A 20,048-nucleotide genomic window follows, 5' to 3' on the forward strand; every position below is an offset into this window, starting at 1 on the left:
GCCAGGCACCATGCTGGGTATTTTTTGCCTGTCTCATTCCAATTTCTCAATAGCCTGGTGGTAAGGTAGTTCATATTATCTGCTTTCAAGCTGAAGAGGCAAAGTTTCAGAGGTTATGTGATTTGCCCAAGGTCACACAGCTAACAAGAGGCAAAGCTGGAATTTAAGCTCAGGCCTCTCTATCTACAAAGCCCACAGCTTTAAGAAAGCATCAACCAGTATCATATATATAAAGAAATCCAGGCCCCAAATCACCAGAAAATGGTCAAAGCCCTAAATCCGTGGAAAGAGGTCAGAGGGCAGGTGAAAGCCTTCTGATGAACACAGCAACATTTCCCCCACACACTTGGTACACAGTAGGCACCACTAAATGACTGTTAAGCTGAACTGACCCAGCAGCCCTCCCATTCACCTGTGTGTGCTTGGGAGGACAGGCCGCAGATGGTACCTCGCGCCTGCCAGCCCAGTTTAATTTGGAAATGGCAATGCTGTCTGTGCTCTTATCTGATGGGGACAGGGCCCTGGGAAGTCCTATAAGACAGAGAGCCACACACACTAGGCTGTGCATGCGACAAAGAAACTCAGAGTGAGCCCCCGGGAACCAGTAATGACCTCAGATGCAAAGTATGAAGTGAGCCAATTCTGGAACCTCAGTGAATTTCACAGACTAAACAGTGGGGGGTGATTGCTCAGGATGTCTGCTGATGGAGCTGCTGGGTTTACACTAGAATCTTCCTTCGCTGATATGCACAAATGGCCTCTCTAGGAAGAGACCCGTAAGCAGAGACCCACATACAAGAAGCACTGCCCGTTCGGGCCTTTCCTCTGCCAGGGGCTGTGGGTGCTTCCACTGTTTCTGGATTCATCCTCACAGAATCTGGGATGGAACAGAAGCTGGGCCCCCTCTGCTGAGAAAATCTGGAAGGAGACTTTTGATAAAGACTCAGAAGCTGCGGTAGCCAAAAAGTCTGCAACAAGAGGGGACAGGGGCTGGAGGAAAGGCTTGCACAGGGTCCAGATAGTTCGGACTTAATTGTTTCGGATGGGAGGGAGGAAGGGAGCAGGCGGGGAACATGAGAAGAAAGAAGACATTAATGAAGGAATAATAGCCAAGGCCATACTAAAAATACTTTCCAGGCACATATTTCTCCCAATGCATAGCAGCTCTCTCAATTAAGGATGTGTCATTTCCTGGGTTATTAAATCCAGATCATGGAACATTCCACTCTGGGACAGTTAAAGAGAGGCACGTTCTCAGCCTCCTTCAGCACCAAAGCTGCAAAGGACGGGGATCACGGCTCTTGGTGTTTCTACCACTTGACTCCCCACCAAGCTGCCTTGAGAGAGAGCGTCCCTTCAGGGCCCAGCATGGTGCTCCTTCTCAGGCCCCTCGAAGGCCCCCACAGTTACCCTGAACGTTATCATCATCATAAGCCACCAGGGCCCTGCAGGGCTCAGAACCAGAGGAAGAAGCAGCATTAGCAGCCACACTGCCTCCGTTACTACAGTAAATGCCAGCAACCAAAGCCAAAGTCACATGGCAAAAAGCTTCCCCTGCTAGGCCCCGAGAAGCTTAAAAGGAAATCACAGAGCCCTTTCAGTGCTGGGCATGGGGACCCGCATGCCATGGGTGCCCAAGAACATCTGTCTCTTTTTCAGGGGAGAAGGTCCAGAAGCACAGCATGGCCAAAGAAGCTTCCAGAGGGTCTCCACATAGCTCTTTCCAACATTTAAGTAGTTTAGAACCTCTTGTGCCTTAATCTGTCCTAACCTGCATCTGAAGCAAAGGGTTTGCCATTTAATCGCCTTAACAGCTGGGCAGATTCTTCTTAAAAATAAACCGGGGAGACAGAGTCCCATTGTGGTGCAGCAGAAACAAATCTGACTAGCATCCATGATGATGTGGGTTCAATCCCTGGCCTTGCTCAGTGGGTCAGGGATCTGGTGTTGCTGTGAGCTGTGGTGTAGGTCGAAGACACGCCTTGGATCCTGCGTTGCTATAGCTGTGGTGCAGGCCGGCAGCTGTTGCTCTGATTTTGACCCCTAGCCTGGGAACTTCCATATGTTGTGGGTGCAGCAAAAAAAAAAAGGCTAAATAAATAAATAAATAAACTGGGGAGAAATTCAACAGCAAAACTGCTTTCAGAGCTAATCCAAGAACCAAGGATTCCAACCATAAAGAAAACAAAAAGACAACCTATGGACTGAGAGAATATTTGCAAATGATATAACCAACAAGGGATTACTTTCCAAAATATACAAACAGCTCATACAACTCAATATCAAACAAACAAACAAATCAATCAAAAAATGGGTAGAAGACCAAAAGAGACCTTTCTCCAAAGGTGACATACAAATGGCCAACGGGCCCCTGAAAAAAGACACTCATCATTGCTAATTGTTAGACAAATGCAAACCAAACTACAATGAGGTACCCCCTCACACCAGTCAGAATGGCCAACATCAAAAAACCTACAGGTAATAAATGCTGGAGAGGGTGTGGAGAAAAAGGAACCCTCCTACACTGCTGGTGGGAATGTAAAATGGTGCAGCCACTAAGGAGAACAGTATGGAGGTTCCTTAAAAAACTAAAACTAGAGCTACCAAGTGACCCAGCCATCCCACTTCTGGGCATGTACCAACATGGATGGATCTAGAGAATATAGTGATGTAAGTGAAATAAGTCAGACAGAAAAAGACAAATAGACATCACTTACATGTGGAATCTAAAAAATCATACAAATGAATCTACTTAGAAAACAGAAACAGACTCACAGACACAGAAAATAAATTTATGATTACCAAAGGAGAAAGGGAGGTGAGAGATAAATTAGGAGTATAAGATTAACAGATACACATCACTCTATATAAAATAGATAAACCACTGGGAACTACGTCTGGTCACTTATGATGGAGCATGATAATGTGTGAAAATAGAATGTGTATATGTATGTGTAGCTGGGTCACCATGATGTACAGTAGAAAAAAAAATTGTATTGGGGCAATAATAATTAAAAAAAAAATAAAGTCAAAAATAAAAAAAAATAAACAACAAAGTTTTACTGTATAGCCCAGGAAGCTATATTCAATATCTTATAATAACTTATAATGGAAAAGAATCTGAAAAAAATTTTAAATATTTAAAAATTTTAAAAATACAACTGAATCACTTTGCGGCACTATTCACAATAGCCAAGACATGGAAACAACTCAAATGTGCATCAACAGATAATTGGATTAGGAAGATGTGGTATATATACACAATGGCATACTACTCAGCCATAAAAACACCAAAGTAATGCCATTTGCAGCAACATGGATGGAACTAGAGACTCTCATACTTAGTGAAGTAAGTCAGAATGAGAAAGACAAATACCATATGATATCACTTATATCTGGAATCTAATATAGGGCACAAACGAACTTTTCCACAGAAAAGAAACTCATGGACTTGGAGAGTAGACTTGTGGTTGCCAAGGGAGAGGGAGAGGCAGCAGGATGGACTGGGAGCTTGGGGTTAATAGATGCAGATTACTGCCTTTGGAATGGATAAGCAATGAGGTCCTGCTGTGTAGCACTGGGAACTATGTCTAGTCACTTATGATAGAGCATGATAATGAGAGAAAAAAGAATCTATACATGTATGTGTAACTCGGTCACCATGCTGTACAGTAGAAAACTAACAGAACACTGTAAACCAGCTATAATTGAAAAAAATAAAAATCATTATATATAAAAACAATTTTAAATACAGCTGAATCACTTTGCTGCATAACTGAAACTCACGCAATATTGTAAATCAACTATACTTCATTAAAAAAAAAAAAAAAAAAAAAAGAGTGTTGTGGCACAGTGGGTTAAGGATCCTGAATTGTCACTGCAGCAGCTAGGGTTGCTGCTGTGGCACAGGTTTGGTTCCTGGCCTGGGAACTGCCACATGTCACAAGCACAGACAAAAACTTTTTTAAATAAACAAAGAACTGAGGATTTCAAGCAGGACTTTCCAAGATCATTCAAGTTTGTACCACATGGTATTTTCCAATAAATATGTCACCAACACCTAAAAATCAGGAGATGAAGAGAGACTTTCTGACTGTTTTGATGAAATTAATCATCAGAATTGGGAATCCTAGGCCTGTACATAGTGACTGGCTGGAGCCAAGTGGCTCCCGCTCTGGATGGGCATGCACTGTCCAGCTGCCATGGGCCACTCTGCTCCCCCTGGCTGGGACTCAGCTCTGTCCTTGAGTCTGTATCTCCCTTGCCACCTTTGGGTATATAAGACGGCAACTCGTGACCTACTCCATCCAGTTTTAACCACAGAGAACTGACCCCATCTCTAACTCTCCAAACTCAAGCCCAGTTCTTTGCCATGGACTGCAGGATTCCCAGTGTTTCTGGATTCATCTTCAAAGAGTTTGGGAGGGAGCCGACACTGGGCCCCTTCTGCTGGAAGATCCAGAGGATTCTTTGGATGAAGACTTAGAGGCAGCTGGGGCCAAGGGAACAGGCCTCCCCAGTCCTGAGCAAGATGCTTCCTTAGATCTGTCCACCTGCAGCCCCTCCTCTCCCCTGAGCAAGGCCACCTCTGTCTCCGCCTAAAATCTGAACCTCTTCCGATGGACAGACATTTTTATCCTCATGGACTTCTTTATATGATTTCTACTGGGCCACCCCAAGGGGGAAAAAAGCAAATTCTGCCTCATCAAAACTTCATCCAGAAGTACTTTTCCCAGGAGTTCCCGTTGTGGCTCAAGGGTCATGAACTCCACTAGTATCCATGAGGATGTGGGTTCGGTCCCTGGCCTCACTTAGCGGGTCAAGGATCTGGCATTGCCACAAGCTGTGGTGTAGGCCGCAGATGCGGCTCAGATCTGGTGTGGCTGTGGCTGCGGTGTAGCCAAACACAGCATTAGGCATTTTACAGGTTACTTCTTATTTTACAACCACCCTACAAGGCAGGTGGTATTGGCCCCTTTTTGGACATGAGGAAAATGGACACAGAAAGAACTGTGCTAAAGTAGACATCTTTCTCCCTGGGCTAGTGGCTGAACCTTCTCCCCGCTGCCTGAATGAGCCTGTTCAGGACTGGCCAGAGCAGAATGCCTGGGCCTACTTACGCTCGGCCATTCGTCTCTTGCCCACTGGCTGCCGTCTTTGACTCCAAGGCACTGTTGAAGCTGGAGATGTTTTCAGAAGAGTAGAGGCCAGCTGGGTTGTTGTACTGGTTTGTGATGATCCTGGGGGAAGCGCTGGAGGCAGGTGAGGCGGTAAAGGGCATGGCACTCCGGTTGTGGGCGCTTCCTATGTGTAAGACCTCCTGCAGGCAGAGATCAGAAGAAAAATCAAAGGGGAGTCTGACGTGCAGCTCTCCAGGAACGCTGCAAGCTGAGTGCCAGAGGGAGAAGTGTTTCAATGGGCCATCACTGGCCCTGGCTCAAGGCCCAGCTCTAGCAGAAGGGCTCTGACCAACCCGCCAGACACAGGGCAAGACCCAGGATGTTGCACAAGTCGGGCACATTCGGGTTCACCCACCAGCTCTGCCTTCTCATTCTTTTCTGAGGCCCAGAAGAGCCTGATCTCCCGCTGGGTACCCCTGGGCAGGATACCCCTTGATGCCCTGGCCTGTCAGGATGCAAGTCAGAGCTAAAACGCCCTTTCAGGGCACATTCCAGAGGGATTAAGAACCAGGAAGAGAGGAATCGGCATCCCTTCAGTGCAAAGCAGAGGATGATAAAAGGTGGAGATAAATTCCCCAGAACAGAGTGGTTTAGACAAGTAAGATAAGAGGGCTGTGGTGTCACCAGTGAGGCAGCTGCTGACTAGGCAGCCTCTGTCCTCTGGCAGGAGGGGGCTAAGGGGAATTATGGATCTGTTGTTTCTTAATGGGAGAAGGCCAAGGCTAATCAGATGGAAGGCTGGGGGATACCTGTTACAGGGCAGTGCCCAGGGGAGGCTCCTATACTCCCCTCTTTGTGTAATTTGAGCAAGTGTCCTCTACCTCCAAGCTGGACTGCCTAGAGTCGGTGGATAATTATTACATCACCACAGAGCTACTTTATAAACACCCCTCAAAACTTGTTAAATTGACGTTCCCATTTTATTATTTTTTTTAATCAAGGCTTTTCTGATGAGTTGGTTAGTAAGGTGTTCTCTGCTCAGCCACTGTGGATCTACCCTTGGCTCCAAGGCAAGAGCATCCTCTGTGCTGCCCCCTAAACTTGAGGTGCATCCTATTTTCTGGGTTTCCCAGAAATCTTCCTGAACACTGACCTTTTCTTTTTGTTTTTTTTTTTTTTTTTGGTAATACCCAGGTCCCAAACAACTGCCCCCCAAAGAGTTCCTGTCCTCTGTTGCTCTTCCTTTTTTTTTTTTGTTTTCTCTTTCATACTTTCTTAGAAAACACAATGATGAAAACCACCAGCTTAATTCTCTGTGCACTGACTTAAAAGACAACATGAAAACTTGATTATAAGGATTCAGATAGGCTCCCTCTTCAACAAGTTGGAAACACTGAGGGTTAACTATATTACCTTGACATGATTTTGTCCACATGGAACAAAAGCTTAGGACAGTTTGTTCACAAAAGGGGAAGTAAAATTAGTTAAAATAACCTCAGCAGTAATCAAAAAGTGATTAAATAGGTTTTACAATATAACTATCCCAAGGGATAATAAGTGGTTATGAACAGCTGCAGACTTTCAGGGGGTGGCCTGGAACCCCAGGCCCCATAACTGCTATGCAGCAGCACAGTGGGACAGATGACAGTGGCAGCCAGGATCACAATTCTTTCCTCGTCTCTCCTTCCCCACAGCAATTCCTAGGAGCAACTTAGGAGGCTGAGCACCAGGGAAGAACCCTTATGTTTCTGTCTTGGCTCATTTTTTTCCCTGTCGCTTCCTGTTCGGCTTTGGGCCAGTTATACCTCCCTCTTCACCACTGCACAGTGCCTGGCACACAGCAGACATTCAACGAGTGCCATCCCCTTCATTTTCAGTTAGAATGGAAGTTAACAGAAAATGCAGGTTGGACTAGGAACCATGAGGTTGAGGGTTCGATCCCTGGCCTCGCTCAGCAGATTAGGATCCGGCATTGCCGTGAGTTGGGGTGTAGGTCACATACATGGCTCGGATTCCGTGTTGCTATGGCTGTGGCGTAGGCCGGCAGCTATAGCTCTGATTCAACCCCTAGCCTGGGAACCTCCATATGCCACGGGTGTGGCCCTAAAAAAGCAAAAAAAAAGGAAAGAAAAGAAAGAAAGAAAGAAAATGCAGGTTGGAAATTCTGATCTTCACTTTTATAGAGAATCTCCCAAAAATGTATATGTTTTGTACATAAAAGGGGTATCTCTAATTCCATGTGAATACCGGTCTGTCCAGAAATCAGGCAGTTAACTCAGGGCCTGTCTTTTGGAAGGGATGATGTAATTGTTTGGGCTTTGTATTTATCAGTCTCCAAGGAAACTCAATAATGAGGAAATATAAACTAGGTGTGTAACTACACTGACCTCAGATAAGCTGGGGTGTTGGCTGGCCTTACATGAAGGAACAGATCCTTTAATTATAGATGAACTCTGCTCTTACTCATTCCTCTATTTTAGAATGACTGGAAGTTGAAGATTTTGGAAAAATGAGAGGTGGGAAGTTTTTCATAGGAACAAAGAATTACTAAGAATCAAAAGAAAACTATAGTTAAGTTAGCCGTTAGTGTTTGAGATTTTTTTTTTTAATCTGAAGGAAACAGCCTTCAAAATATTAATATAGGTACTCAGATTATATGTTTAAGATGAAAGTTCAAGTATAATACATAGACAAAGTAAGGTAAGTATTGCCTTACTGAAGTGAAAACTTTTTAGAGACCACATTAAAACAAAAATCATTCCTTACAAGTCATAAAACATATGAGCACTTAACACATTAAAACTTAACATTTATAATGGGAGTTCCCGTCGTGGCGCAGTGGTTAATGAATCCGACTAGGAACCATGAGGTTGCAGGTTCAGTCCCTGCCCTTGCTCAGTGGGTTAAGGATCTGGCGTTGCCGTGAGCTGTGGTGTAGGTCACAGACGCGGCTTGGAACCCCCGTTGCTGTGGCTCTGGTGTAGGCTGGCAGCGACAGCTCCCATTAGACCCCTAGCCTGGGAACCTCCATATGCCGCGGGTGCGGCCCAAAGAAATAGCAAAAAGACAAAAAAAAAAAAAAAACTTAACATTTATAATAAATTTAATGAAGTGATTGAAAACTCCCTGGGAAATTGGAATTGACTGTGGCATGTTTTAAATCAGGTTGCACAACGGCCAATTTATAGATTGAATGCCATATTTATGAACTTTCCTTAGAGGAACTGTACAGAATAATACAGTCAAGTCAGTTTTGAAATGGCGGATGCAAAATGATCCTTAAAGTGAGTCTTAGGATTCTTAGGTAGGATTTTTATTATATTAATGGGAAAAATTTTGTGTGACTTCATTTCTGACATTTTAATGAAAGCCAACTGAAAGAAGATCACTTATATACAATCATTCAAATCACCCACATTAATTCACCCAGTGAGTTCACTTTCACACAAGTTTGTTTTATGTGTAAAAGGTAAGTAGCTATATGTTATCTCTTGATTATAGCTCAGTACACCATAACAATTAAAATATCCCAAATTTAGAAAAAAAAAATTAAAGTTCAAATGTTCTTTTTTTTTAGGGTCACACCCATGACACGTGGAGGTTCCCAGGCTAGGGGTCAAACTGGAGCTACAGCCACCCCAGAGCAACTCAGGATCTGAGCCACATCGTGTGACCTACACCACAGCTCACAGCAACATCAGATCCTTAACCCACTGAGCAAGGCCAGGGATTGAACCTGCAAATTCATGGTTACTAGCCAGATTTGTTTCTGCTGTGCCACGACGGGAACTCCCCTAAAGTTCAAATCTTCAGTTGGAGCCAAATGTATAAGATTCACAAACCAATCTAAGTTTTCAAAAGCCATTATCAACCTATCTACTAACATACATCTAATAACGCATTAATTTATCTACTAATTTATTCCATACTTTGTGAAAAGTAGCATTATGAGGTGTGAGCAATTTTACACAATGTTTTAAATATTCTTTACATTTTCCCCTGTATTTCTAAAGAATATTCATTCACTGTAGATAATTTAGAAGATGTAGTTAAAGAAGAAATAAAATCACATATAGTCTAAGTATTATGTACAAATATGGAAGCTTAGGACAATCTCTCATCCTAGGAAACTCTATTTGGCCAACAAATTCTGCATTGACCACCACATTTTCCAATACCGCTTCATTTTAGTAATTTTAAGGTCTCACGGGAGTCCCCGCCTTGGCTCAGTGGTTAACCAACCCAAATAGCACCCATAAGGACGCAGGTTTGATCCCTGGCCTCGCACAGTGGGTTAAGGATCTGGTGTTGCCATGAGCAGCGGTGTAGGTTGCAGACAAGGCTCGGATCCTGCATTGCTGTGGGTGTGGCATAGGCTGGCGGCTATGGTTCCAATTAGCCCCCTAGCCTGGGAACCTCCATTTGCCTTGGGTGAGGCCCTAAAAAGACCAAAAAAAAAAAAAATTTAAGGTCTTACTTTAAGGAAACGAGAGATTTCCGTCCTAAGGCTCATGGAAACCAGGGAGTAGGGCACTGGGTCGGGAGGAAGGTAAGGGGGGGGAAACGGGTTGGAGAAGTAGGTTTACTAGTAGAATGTCCCTGCAGCTCCTCTAGCTCTAGGCCTCAGGATCCAAACTTCTGTGCATCCCCAGCATGATTCATTGACGGCTGCCGTCCATAACGAGCTGAGTCAGTGCCTTTCTCTGGCTGTGCGGTCCTGCCACCCTGCTCTGCACAGGAAAGCTTCCACCCGCTTCCCGTATCCCCTTCCTACCCGCTGTGTCCAGCCCAGGCCCTGGTGTCACTACCCTGGGGTTTTCCAGCCCTTTCCTCCTACAGTTCCCTTACGGGAAGAAGCGAACAAGAGCCAGGTCCCAGCAGTGGCAGTGGAGGGCCTTCGCTGCGTCTTATCCCCAGCCTCCAGGGCAGGAAAAATGGGAGTGTGCTGAGCGGTGTCAAAAGCGGAAAAGACTCTGAGTGGTGAGAGCAAAGGCCGCCGTGAGCAAGTACTTACTTGGGGTTCAGAGGCTAAATTCATCTTGTATGGGTGACGTTTCCCTTCCTCTGTCACCAGAGGAGACCAGATTTTCTGTTCAGATCTGCAACAGATTGACAAAGCTGTTGTTTCATACATGCTAAGTAAATAATATAGCCTAAAAATTGTGGGAAAGTGTCCTCTCTTCCCTGAATACTGGCCTCTGAACTAGCACTCTGCCCCCCACCCCCGCCTTCCCCTCCCACTTTGCCACCAGTGCGACTTTTAAAAGCATCAGCCTCATGATGTCATGTCTGATGACTGCCCACGCTCAGCCCTGAGGGATTCCCAAGCTGCTGGCAATTCTTCTGGTCTCACCCTCCCCCATCATGCTCTGTGACGCTGACCCCAGCCACACTGGCCTCTGCCACTCCTGAGCAGGCCTCACACCACCCTCCCTCTGCTCAGAATGGAATGCTCTTCTCTATCTCCTCCACTGTTCTTTTTTTTTTTTTCTTTTAGGGCATATGGAAGTTCCCAGACTATGGGGTCGAATCAGAGCTGTAGCTGCTGGTCTAAGCCACAGCCACAGCAATGTGAGATCCGAGCAGCATCTGTGACCCACACCACAGCTCATGGCCATGGCAGATCCCCAACCCACTGAGCGAGGCCAGGGATCGAACCCTCATCCTCATGGATACCAGTTGGACACCATTCTGGATTCAAAACAGATAACCAACTTGTTTGTGAAGCATGTCTGGACCAAATAAAATGATGCCTCCTTGTCTGAGGAGAATTTCTTTGTACTAATCACACAGCAACTCTCACAATGTCATCACAGTTTTCATGAGAGTATCTTTTTTTTTTTTTTTTTTTTTGTCTTTTTAGGGCCACACCCATGGCATATGGAAGTTACCAGGCTAGGGGGCAAATTGGGAGCTGTAGCAGCAGGCCTACACCACAGCCACAGCTACACAGGATCCGAGCTGCGTTTGCGTCCTACAGCATAGCTCATGGCAATACCAGATCCTTAACCAACTGAACAAGGCCAGGGATCGAACCTGTGTCCTCATGGATGCTAGTCAGATTCGTTTCTGCTGAGCTATGATGGGAATTCCCACTAGTGTATCTTTTTTGGTTTTGTTTTGTGGCCATGCCTGTGGCATGCAGAAGTTCCCGGGGCCAAAGATGGAACCCAAGCCAGTGACAGTGCCAGATTCTTAACCTGCTAGGCCAACAGGGAACATTGTGTATTTTTCACTTGTCCAAGTAGATAATGTTTGTACTTATCTTTGAACTGTCAGAACGCTTAGCGCAGGGCCAGATATAGGAAAGATAGAGCTGTTTAGCTTGCTGGTAAATGGATCCCAAAAATCAATTAAACTATGAAAGAATTAATGTTAAAGGAGAGGATTTGGACAGAGATAGAAATGGACACAAGCATGAGGGGTAAATGTGCTTTTGAGGGTTTAGCAGTAACATGGTGCACCTCCACAGGGTAGGGCTCCGAAGTGTACAAGATGTTTTGACATCCTGCCTCACACTTGGTCCTCCTACCAGTCCCGGGGCACGAGGTAGAAGAAAGTGATAAGCGACTTCACAAATGAGAGCAAAGGGATCATGATGAAGAAACATGTGAGTTAAGGTTAAGGAGACATTAAAGACAGATTATAGGAGATGAGAAAGAAGGATGTGAACTTGACCTAACAGGAAAGAGGGAGCCATACAGGCTGAACCAAATCACTTCCAACACCATGCCTTTGCAGGGCCCCTTCCAAGACAATATGGAAGAAAAATGGGAATTCTGCCGCAATGACAACTTCCAGTGCGTTCCCCTCATCTGTCAACCTGTTGAGAACATCCACCCCAGCTCTCCTTTCTTTTTTTTTTTTTTTGGCTTTTTAGGGCTGCACCTGCAGCATTATGGAAGTTCCCAGGCTAGTGGTCGAATTGGAGCTGTAGCTAAGGCCTTCACCACAGCCACAGCAACACAGGATTCCAGCTGCATCTGCGATCTACATCACAGCTCACGACAACGCCAGATCCTTAACCCACTGAACAAGGCCAGGAATCGAACCTGCATCCTCATGGATGCTAGTCAGATTTGTTAACCACTGAGGCATAGGAACTGCCCCAGCTCTCCTTTCTTGAACTTTTAACTTACACGAGGCACTTTATCTAACGTGCTAAAGTCTTTCTCTGTTACTGTAAACTCCTGGTGCAGCACCCATGGCTCAGTGCAATGTGGCAGGAGCAGCATCCTAAGTAGATTCTCCACTGTTTCCAGGAAGAATGTTTCACTTCATTATACCTGACAGTATGTAACTGTGGTAACTGATTTCACTTCTTCCAAATTTTGGTCAGTTGTGTTAGATCAAGTGAAAATTCAAATATCTGAGGGAAAGCTGCCCACACTGTGAGAAGCACTGTGAACATCAAAGAGGAAGATGAGCAAGCTGAAATTCCCACTGCCAGACCCTGCCGCCTGCCTACAGTAGATGTAGCACTGAGTCAGTGGGTGCAGGGGATTCTGAAATCGGGGAGACAGGTCTGCCCACGAGCAGCTTCCAGTCAACCAGAAATGAGTGAGCATTTCCACGGGCCTCACCTGGCTACCGTGAGAGTCATGTTGTCTGTGCAGCCCTTGATTTTGTTCTGAGCTTCCAAGTGGGTCATGTTGCTAGTATTTTCCCCGTCAATGGCTGTGATTACATCTCCAATACATAAGTTAGCTATCGCAGCCTTGCTCCCGGGAGTGACCTGGAAAAAAGGAGAGAGCAGGATAGTCACTATTTGTCTCTAAAGAAACCACTGGGTAAGTTACCACCAGCTTAAGGATTCACTGATATGGATCAAGGCATTTAAAAAGGAAAGAGGGCTGAAATCCCAATTATTGTTTTAAGAGTAACAATCCTTATGGTTAAGTAAAATATTATGGTTTACAAAGAGTCCCTTTCTATGTACCATCTCGGTGCTTCCCGACAATGATCTTGTGAGAAAAGAAGGCACATATCAGCCCCCATGTTAGAGATCAGGAAACTGAGGTTTAGAAAGATTTGTGACTTACCTGGGATCACCCAGCTAGTACACTGCTGTATTACTAGTCAGCCAACTAGTATAATACAGAGCCAGGACCTAAAATAAGTCACAAATTAAACACACACACACACACACGCACACATATACACACATAACCTGGAGAATATTATGTACAAAAATCCTATTTCTATAAAAATGTTAACAATTAATGTTATTTACGCACACAAAAAAATTGAAACACTGCACACCAAACTGTTCAGTTTTACATTTCTGTAGTGTTTTGGGTTTTGCAATGAGCTTGAATTACCTTGTAACTGAAAAAAACAATATATATATATATATATATATATATATATATATATATATATATACACACATATATATTGATTTTGGCATATGGAAGTTCCTAGGCCAGGGGTCAAATCAGAGCTACAGCTGCCAGTCTACGCCACAGCCAGAGCAACGCCAGACCTGAGTCGCATCTGCAACCTATACCACAGCTCATAGCAATGTCAGATCCTTAACCCACTGAGCAAGGCCAGGGGATCGAACCCAAATCCTCATTGGGTTCGTTTCCACTGAGCCACAAAGGAAACTCCAAAATATTTTAAAATATGATAGGATACTGGTTCATTTCCTCTAATCCAGGAAGTTGGCTATTAAGGTCAGGCCCTACAGGTGGCTGATTTTCTACACGTCAATGCTTCTAAAGCCAGTGATTCCAAATCTGTTGGGCCACCAATGCCTGGGGGAAGCCAGCCAATGACCGCAATAGGTCACCAAATCCATCTGCCTCCTGAGCATTCCATTCGACCTGAATAAATATCATACCTCATGCAAAGATGTACAACTATTTTTTCAAGCGAATACAGACAAACTCATTTTGGAGTAGTTCTAACCTCAGAGACATTTTTTTTTTTACTACCAGTTATTTTCTTAAACCAAGATACACTACAACTAGGACTCTCATCCCAGGGTCAGTCCATGATTCTGACATTAAAAGATCTTCCTTGACAGCAAGTCCAAGAACCCCCCGCATTCCCCTCCCCACCACCCCGGGAGCAGAGTGGTGATAACACATGCAGACTCCCAGCACCCACAGGGTTCTGGCCTCACCTGGGAGAAGGTCCTTGACTCCCAGAAGCCCAGTGAGGAAAATCTTGTGAACACTCGGGGGTCTCCTTAAGGCTGAACCCCAGGTAAGAGGCCCTTCAAGGTATCAAACCAGGACACAAGACTCATGTCCTGAGCCTCCATACCTGACGCAGTTTTCAGCAGCCAGTTTCCAATCAGCCCTCGCCAAACGGAAAACACTGACCCTTCTGAGGTGGCTGGTGCGATGCTATGGTCATGGTCCATCCCCCCCCTCCCCAACCATCAGCACCCTGATCCCACAAAATAAGGGGTGGATGACTTGCTCCTTGAGATTCCTTCCGGTTCAGACATGCTATGACTTTATCAGGCAAAACTCTCCCGGAATGTAACAGGATGTGGAAACCAGCGCAGGGACCTTGACCTCTTAACCTTCCTTTCTGGCTTTCCCATCATCTGTTTACCAGAGATCTGGCCTTTAGAAAACGAAAGCCTCCAATCCAAGGTTCAGACCTTCTTCTCACGCAGCCACTGGGAAAAGACATTTTATACAGGCAAGTGTAGGCCACTCTCCTCTCTGTCAACTTTGGGGAGTTGGCTCTGAGTCACCCAGGACATGCAGTAAAAACAAATTCCTCTCATTTTCTGCCCATCCTCCTAAGGAGACTGAGCTGGTGTGACTTCATGTATATTTCGCTTTTTCCAAAACAACACAGACCCCTTGTTTTAAAAATGGCCCTAAGCATCAGTTTATTTGGGAAAAGCTATGGTTCTGGGTTGGCAAATTTTATCTCTAGAGAAAGTGGCCTGATTGAACTCATTTATCATGATCAACTCTCACAGCATTAAAGTGAAGGCCCTGTGGATAAAATCCAAAATCACTGTTGTGGAGTTCCCGTCATGGCGCAGGGTAAGAATCTGACTAGGAACCATGAGATTGCCGGTTCGATCCCTGGCCTTGCTCAATAGGTTAAGGATCTGGCGTTGCCGTGAGCTGTGGTGTAGGTCGCAGATGCGGCTCAGATCCCGCATTGCTGTGGCTCTGGCTTAGGCCGGTGGCTACAACTCTGATTCGACCCCTAGCCTAGGAACCTCCATGTGCCCCGGGAGCAGCTCAAGAAAAGACAAAAAAAAAAAAAAACACAACAACAACAACAAAAAAATTAGTGTTGAGGTCCCTAAGGATCATCCCCCCTCAAAGTCCTAACTTACAGGGGCCTTCCTTCCTTCTTCCCACCTCAGGGCCTTAGTACTTGCTGTAGCCGCACCCTAATTAACCTCTAGGCCTAAATGACTCTTCTCACAGAGGCCATTCCGGAGCTCTAATCGAAAATAGATCCCCATCACCCCTTTCCTACACTCTCTTCTTCATGGCATTTGTCACATTAGGTTTGTAAATCTATTTTGTGGATTCGTTTAATGCTTGAGAGCCTACTAAACAATAAGATGTGTGAGAGCAGGAGTTTGTCTGCCTTTTTGCACTGTGGTATCCCCAGTGCTTCCCACAATGACTAGCACATAGTAGGTGTTCAAAAAAATATCTGTCCAGTGAATGCCTGAATTCAAAATAGACAGCATTGTAAACTACATAATCACGCTGCTTCATTTCATATGCTTTTAAAAAATGACTTCTCCAAAAGGAATCAATCATTTTCCCCAGCATCACTATCCTGGAATGAATGAGACCACTCACAAAACTAAAATGATGAGGTGGGGGGCAAGGGGAGGGGCTGCAAACAGCTTGAGAAAGTAGAAATAGAAGTTTCTTTTTACTTTCATATGCTCCGCTGCTAAGAACTCTGGAATTTCCAACATTTGGTTCAAACTGTCTTAGAGGCGAGGCATTTCTGCTAATCCCGACAGATCCTGGACAAGCTAGAACCAGTCTTAAGAGCCCTGTGTCTGAGTAATCAAAGCCCAGCCATCCCATTTTTTGGTGTGATTTTTTCTTTTAAGCCAAAGTAATGGGAAGCCAAAGGAAATCTCAAAAAGTTACAAGACAGCATCAGTAGATGGGACTTGGACAGAATCACAGGTAAGTAGATTGAGTCCACATTCTTTTAAGAGCTATCTATTTCTGGGGGAAAAATGATTTTCAACAAATTATGAGATTTGCCTTTTACAAAGTTCTTTCACATACCATCTCCTATTTGAGATAATAATAATGATGAGCTCATCATCAACATGTAAGATAATTTTACAGGTGAAGACATTGAGACTCAAAAAAAGTTGTGACGGATTCAAGTTGACACAGCTAAAGGTTGGAGCTTAAACTTGAAACCAGATCTCCGTGTTCCAAATTCCATTCCCTTTCTGCTTTACTCCAAGGCCCACTGTCAAAGCCAAAGAGAAATCCAGAATTGAGGAGACTCATCTGCTGTGGCCTTCAACACAGGGAACTGGAGTGTCACAAACTCCTACCAAGGCCTGGGGGCCCCCCCACCATCCACCAGACACCCACCTCCATTGCTCTGCACTGAGCCAGGGCCAAGTAACAACCCCCCTAATGAAATACTCAAATCAGAACTGAAAAGACCTCAGGAGAAGGCCTGTCTCTAACTCTGGTTAGCTCCCATCTTGGATGGAGGACTGCAATCCTTACTGCACACTAACTATTCATTCATAATCATACCAATATCCATCAGTTAATGAGAGTTAATTATGTGTCAACACAGGTTAAGTGTTTGGCAAGGGTTAATGGACCAATTCTCTTGCGATGCTATCAGGTAGCCAACATTATTTGCATCATCACAGATGAGGAAATGGAGCAACAGGGGTTAAGTAGTTTGCCTGAGGTTACACAGCTGGTGAGTGGCTGGTATACCACACGGTCTGTTCTAATTTCCTCCCAACCATCAAATTCCATAAGAACCAGCTCATGATGGAGTCAGCTGAAATCCTATACTCTCACCCAAGTAAGAGGACCATTAACTCAATGGACATCCTCAAAAACCCTCTTTCAGATTTCTTTCCCAGAGACCATACAACTTGATCACACAACTCTCTCTGCGTGGGAAATAAATGGGGTTAGGCGCAATCTCCAGGAATAAACAATCTGCCATTTTCTGCTGAATTCACCCATGTCTCCCTCATTCTTTGCCCCCGCCCCAGGCAGACATTTGCTCAGAGGCCAATCTGTACCTCCAACCTGTACTACAAGTTCCTAATGAATCTTTTTTTTCAGGGCCACAGATGCAGCATATGAAAGTTCCCAGGCTAGGGGTCGAATTGCAGCTGTAGCTGCTGGCCTATACCACAACCACAGCAACACAGGATCTGAGCTGCATCTGCCACCTACACCACAGCTCACGGCAATGCCGGAACCACTGAGCAAGGCCAGGGATTGAACCTGCAACCTCATGGATAGTGGTCGGGTTCTTAACCTGCTGAGCCACAGTGGGAACTCCCCTAATGCATCTTTAAAGTCTGTGCATTGCTGCCAGACTCGTGAGCACATAAGAAGGTCAGAGAATTTCACTTCTAAATGATACAGAACAGGACTATGAAGTTGCTCCCCTATGTTCTTCGATTTACAGCTAAATAACTGAATATTGCTGTTAAATAGAACTGAATGCATACCCACAGGCTACAACAAATGAAGAGATAACGTGCCTTCTCCGTATTAAGGCATGGGTCTGTTTTATCCCTCCTCTGTACCTCCTTCTTCCTCTCATTCATTCATTCATTCATCAGACATTCCTTAAGCATACTCTGAAAGAGTGTAGCTTACTGATTAAGATGTGGTCTCTGATGTCAGATGGCCAGGGTTCAAGCACCTGTCTCTGGTGCTCGTGAGTGAAGGATTCATTCTTAAGCGGGATATTTCACCTCTGTGTGCCTCGCTCTGCTCATCTATGAAACAGTGATGATAACAGCCCTGGCATCAGATGACTGCTGTGAGGATTACATGAGATGGTGTAGGCAGGGCACACCGGCAAGCTCACCACCTCCTGGGGCAGACAGGTACGTACCACAGCTGCGGAGTGCCGTGCTAGAAACTAGTAAAGAGGTAATAGGAGCCTAAAGGTGGAATCAGGGAAGACTCCTTGGAGGAGGTGTTGTTTAAAACTGTGCAAAGGTACTACAGGAGGCAGGAAAGAGCCTGCTGACTTATAGGAACAGCATGTGGACTGGCATGGAGAAAACACAGGAAGTGAAGGCAGAGGAAGGGGATGAGTCGGGAGATATAAACACAAACCAGGCTGTAAGAGTTCTGTGTTGTTTTTTTTTTCTAACAAGATTGTACTTTATCTGGAAAACAATGGGGGAACAACAAGGGATTTAAACATAGCCTCTGACTCAACTGCCCAGTTACTGCCAAGAATTAACCGCTGAGCCTTAGGTCTGCTGAGGCTAAGATGACTGTATTTGACAGACATATTCTCAGGGCAGTTGAGAGAAGTAGATGCATTCAAGGAGATCAACCATTCAGCTTCCAGGCCAGCCACTGTGAGGCCAGCTTACCCTAGAGGACTGATCAGAAGGCACTTCCACTTAAAAGTACATGTTCCAATGACAGCTAAATGGAGTCTTTTTAACTCCTTAGGCTCAAGATTGAAAGCTGGAGGCCAATGAAATGAATCTAACCTACCATCTTGGCTTTTCAAAATTTAAATTGTGGAATTCCCGCTGTGGCTCAGCAGTTAACGAACCCGACTAGTATCCATGAGGACTCGGGTTTGATCCCTGACCTTGCACAGTGGGTTAAGGATCTGGCATTGCCGTAAGCTGTGGTGCAGGTCGCAGACACAGCTTGGATCCCATGTTGCTGTGGTTGTGGTGTAGGCCAGCGGCCTATAGCTCCGATTGGACCTCTAGCCTGGGCATCTGCATATGCCACAGATGCAGCCCTAAAAAGCAAAAAAAGAAAAAAAGAAAATTTAATTGCTCTGCTCCCTTTAGCTGAGGCACACTCTCCACTTAGTCACAGCTCTCACCACACTTCACGGCCCCCCACACAGAAACCTGGGACCAGCTGTCATTTATCATCATTCTTGTAGCTATTCATTTAGTTCTTCCACTACCTCACCCTCAAGTCAAAACTCTTGTATGCTGCCTCCTAACCTTCATGAAAAATGTGCTTGTGACCACTGGCTTAGTTTAAACGTTATATAAGGAGTTCCCACTGGGGCCCAATGGTAACAAACCCAACTACCATCCATGAGGATGTGGGTTTGATCCCTGGTCTTGCTCAGTGGATTAAGGATCCAGCGTTGCTGTGAGCTGTGGTGCAGGTTGCAGACGAGGCTTGGATCCTACACAGCTGCAGCTCCGATTCAACCCCTAGGCTGGGAACTTCCATATGCTGCGTATACAGCCCTAAAAAGACAAAAAAATTAAAATAAATAAGTAAAAGTTACATGAAGTAAGATTACACATAGAAATGTTTTATGGCTAGTTCTACAAGACAACCAGGTTGGCCCAGGACAGAAACCTCTTTTCCCATTTCATTCTCAACAGTGTTCCAGTCTGGATGACAAACTGTACTGCCACTCTTTTGACAGAGATGGGGATTTTAACCAAATACTTGTCACATAGTTTAAACAGTTCTGACTCAGAGTTGTTGGGTTTTTTTTTTTTTTTTTTTTTTTTCGTCTCAGGGAAAGGTTCTCTGACTTACCTGTGAACAGAAATACCTGTCCATTTCTTGAATGTTTAGGGAACACTGTTAACCCTTGGAAATGGCATCTAAACTTCAGGCCAGAAATTGGCCCAGCTCACCAGCAACTCAGGAGGAAACTGACATTTGCAACGATGAGCCAGTGGTTCCCAACTAAGGTAATCAACAGAGCCCCTTGGATTTTAAAAATAAACAGACCTCT

General features: G+C 44.9%; 1 protein-coding gene across 2 annotated transcripts in view; it reads right to left on the minus strand.

The window, feature by feature from the left end:
* PDLIM1 (PDZ and LIM domain 1) overlaps positions 1 to 20,048 on the minus strand; it is a 49,615-nt gene that overhangs the window by 19,016 nt on the left and 10,551 nt on the right. Inside the window, exons 2-4 of one of the 2 annotated variants that reach the window (XR_014825565.1) lie at positions 12,704 to 12,855; positions 10,135 to 10,219; positions 2,366 to 5,320 (exon numbers count right to left, since the gene is read on the minus strand). Coding sequence is in view for 1 of the 2 variants with exons in the window: in NM_001315778.1 (NP_001302707.1) it covers positions 5,121 to 5,320; positions 10,135 to 10,219; positions 12,704 to 12,855 (437 nt within the window). In the remaining variant the exon portion in view is untranslated. 2 annotated transcript variants of the gene reach the window in all.

This window comes from Sus scrofa, chromosome 14, assembly GCF_054392235.1.
Source record: "Sus scrofa isolate SSC_HxYL_T2T_F1_AM1 chromosome 14, Sscrofa_HxYL_maternal_Yorkshire_Landrace_v2.0, whole genome shotgun sequence".
Lineage (NCBI taxonomy): Eukaryota > Metazoa > Chordata > Mammalia > Artiodactyla > Suidae > Sus > Sus scrofa.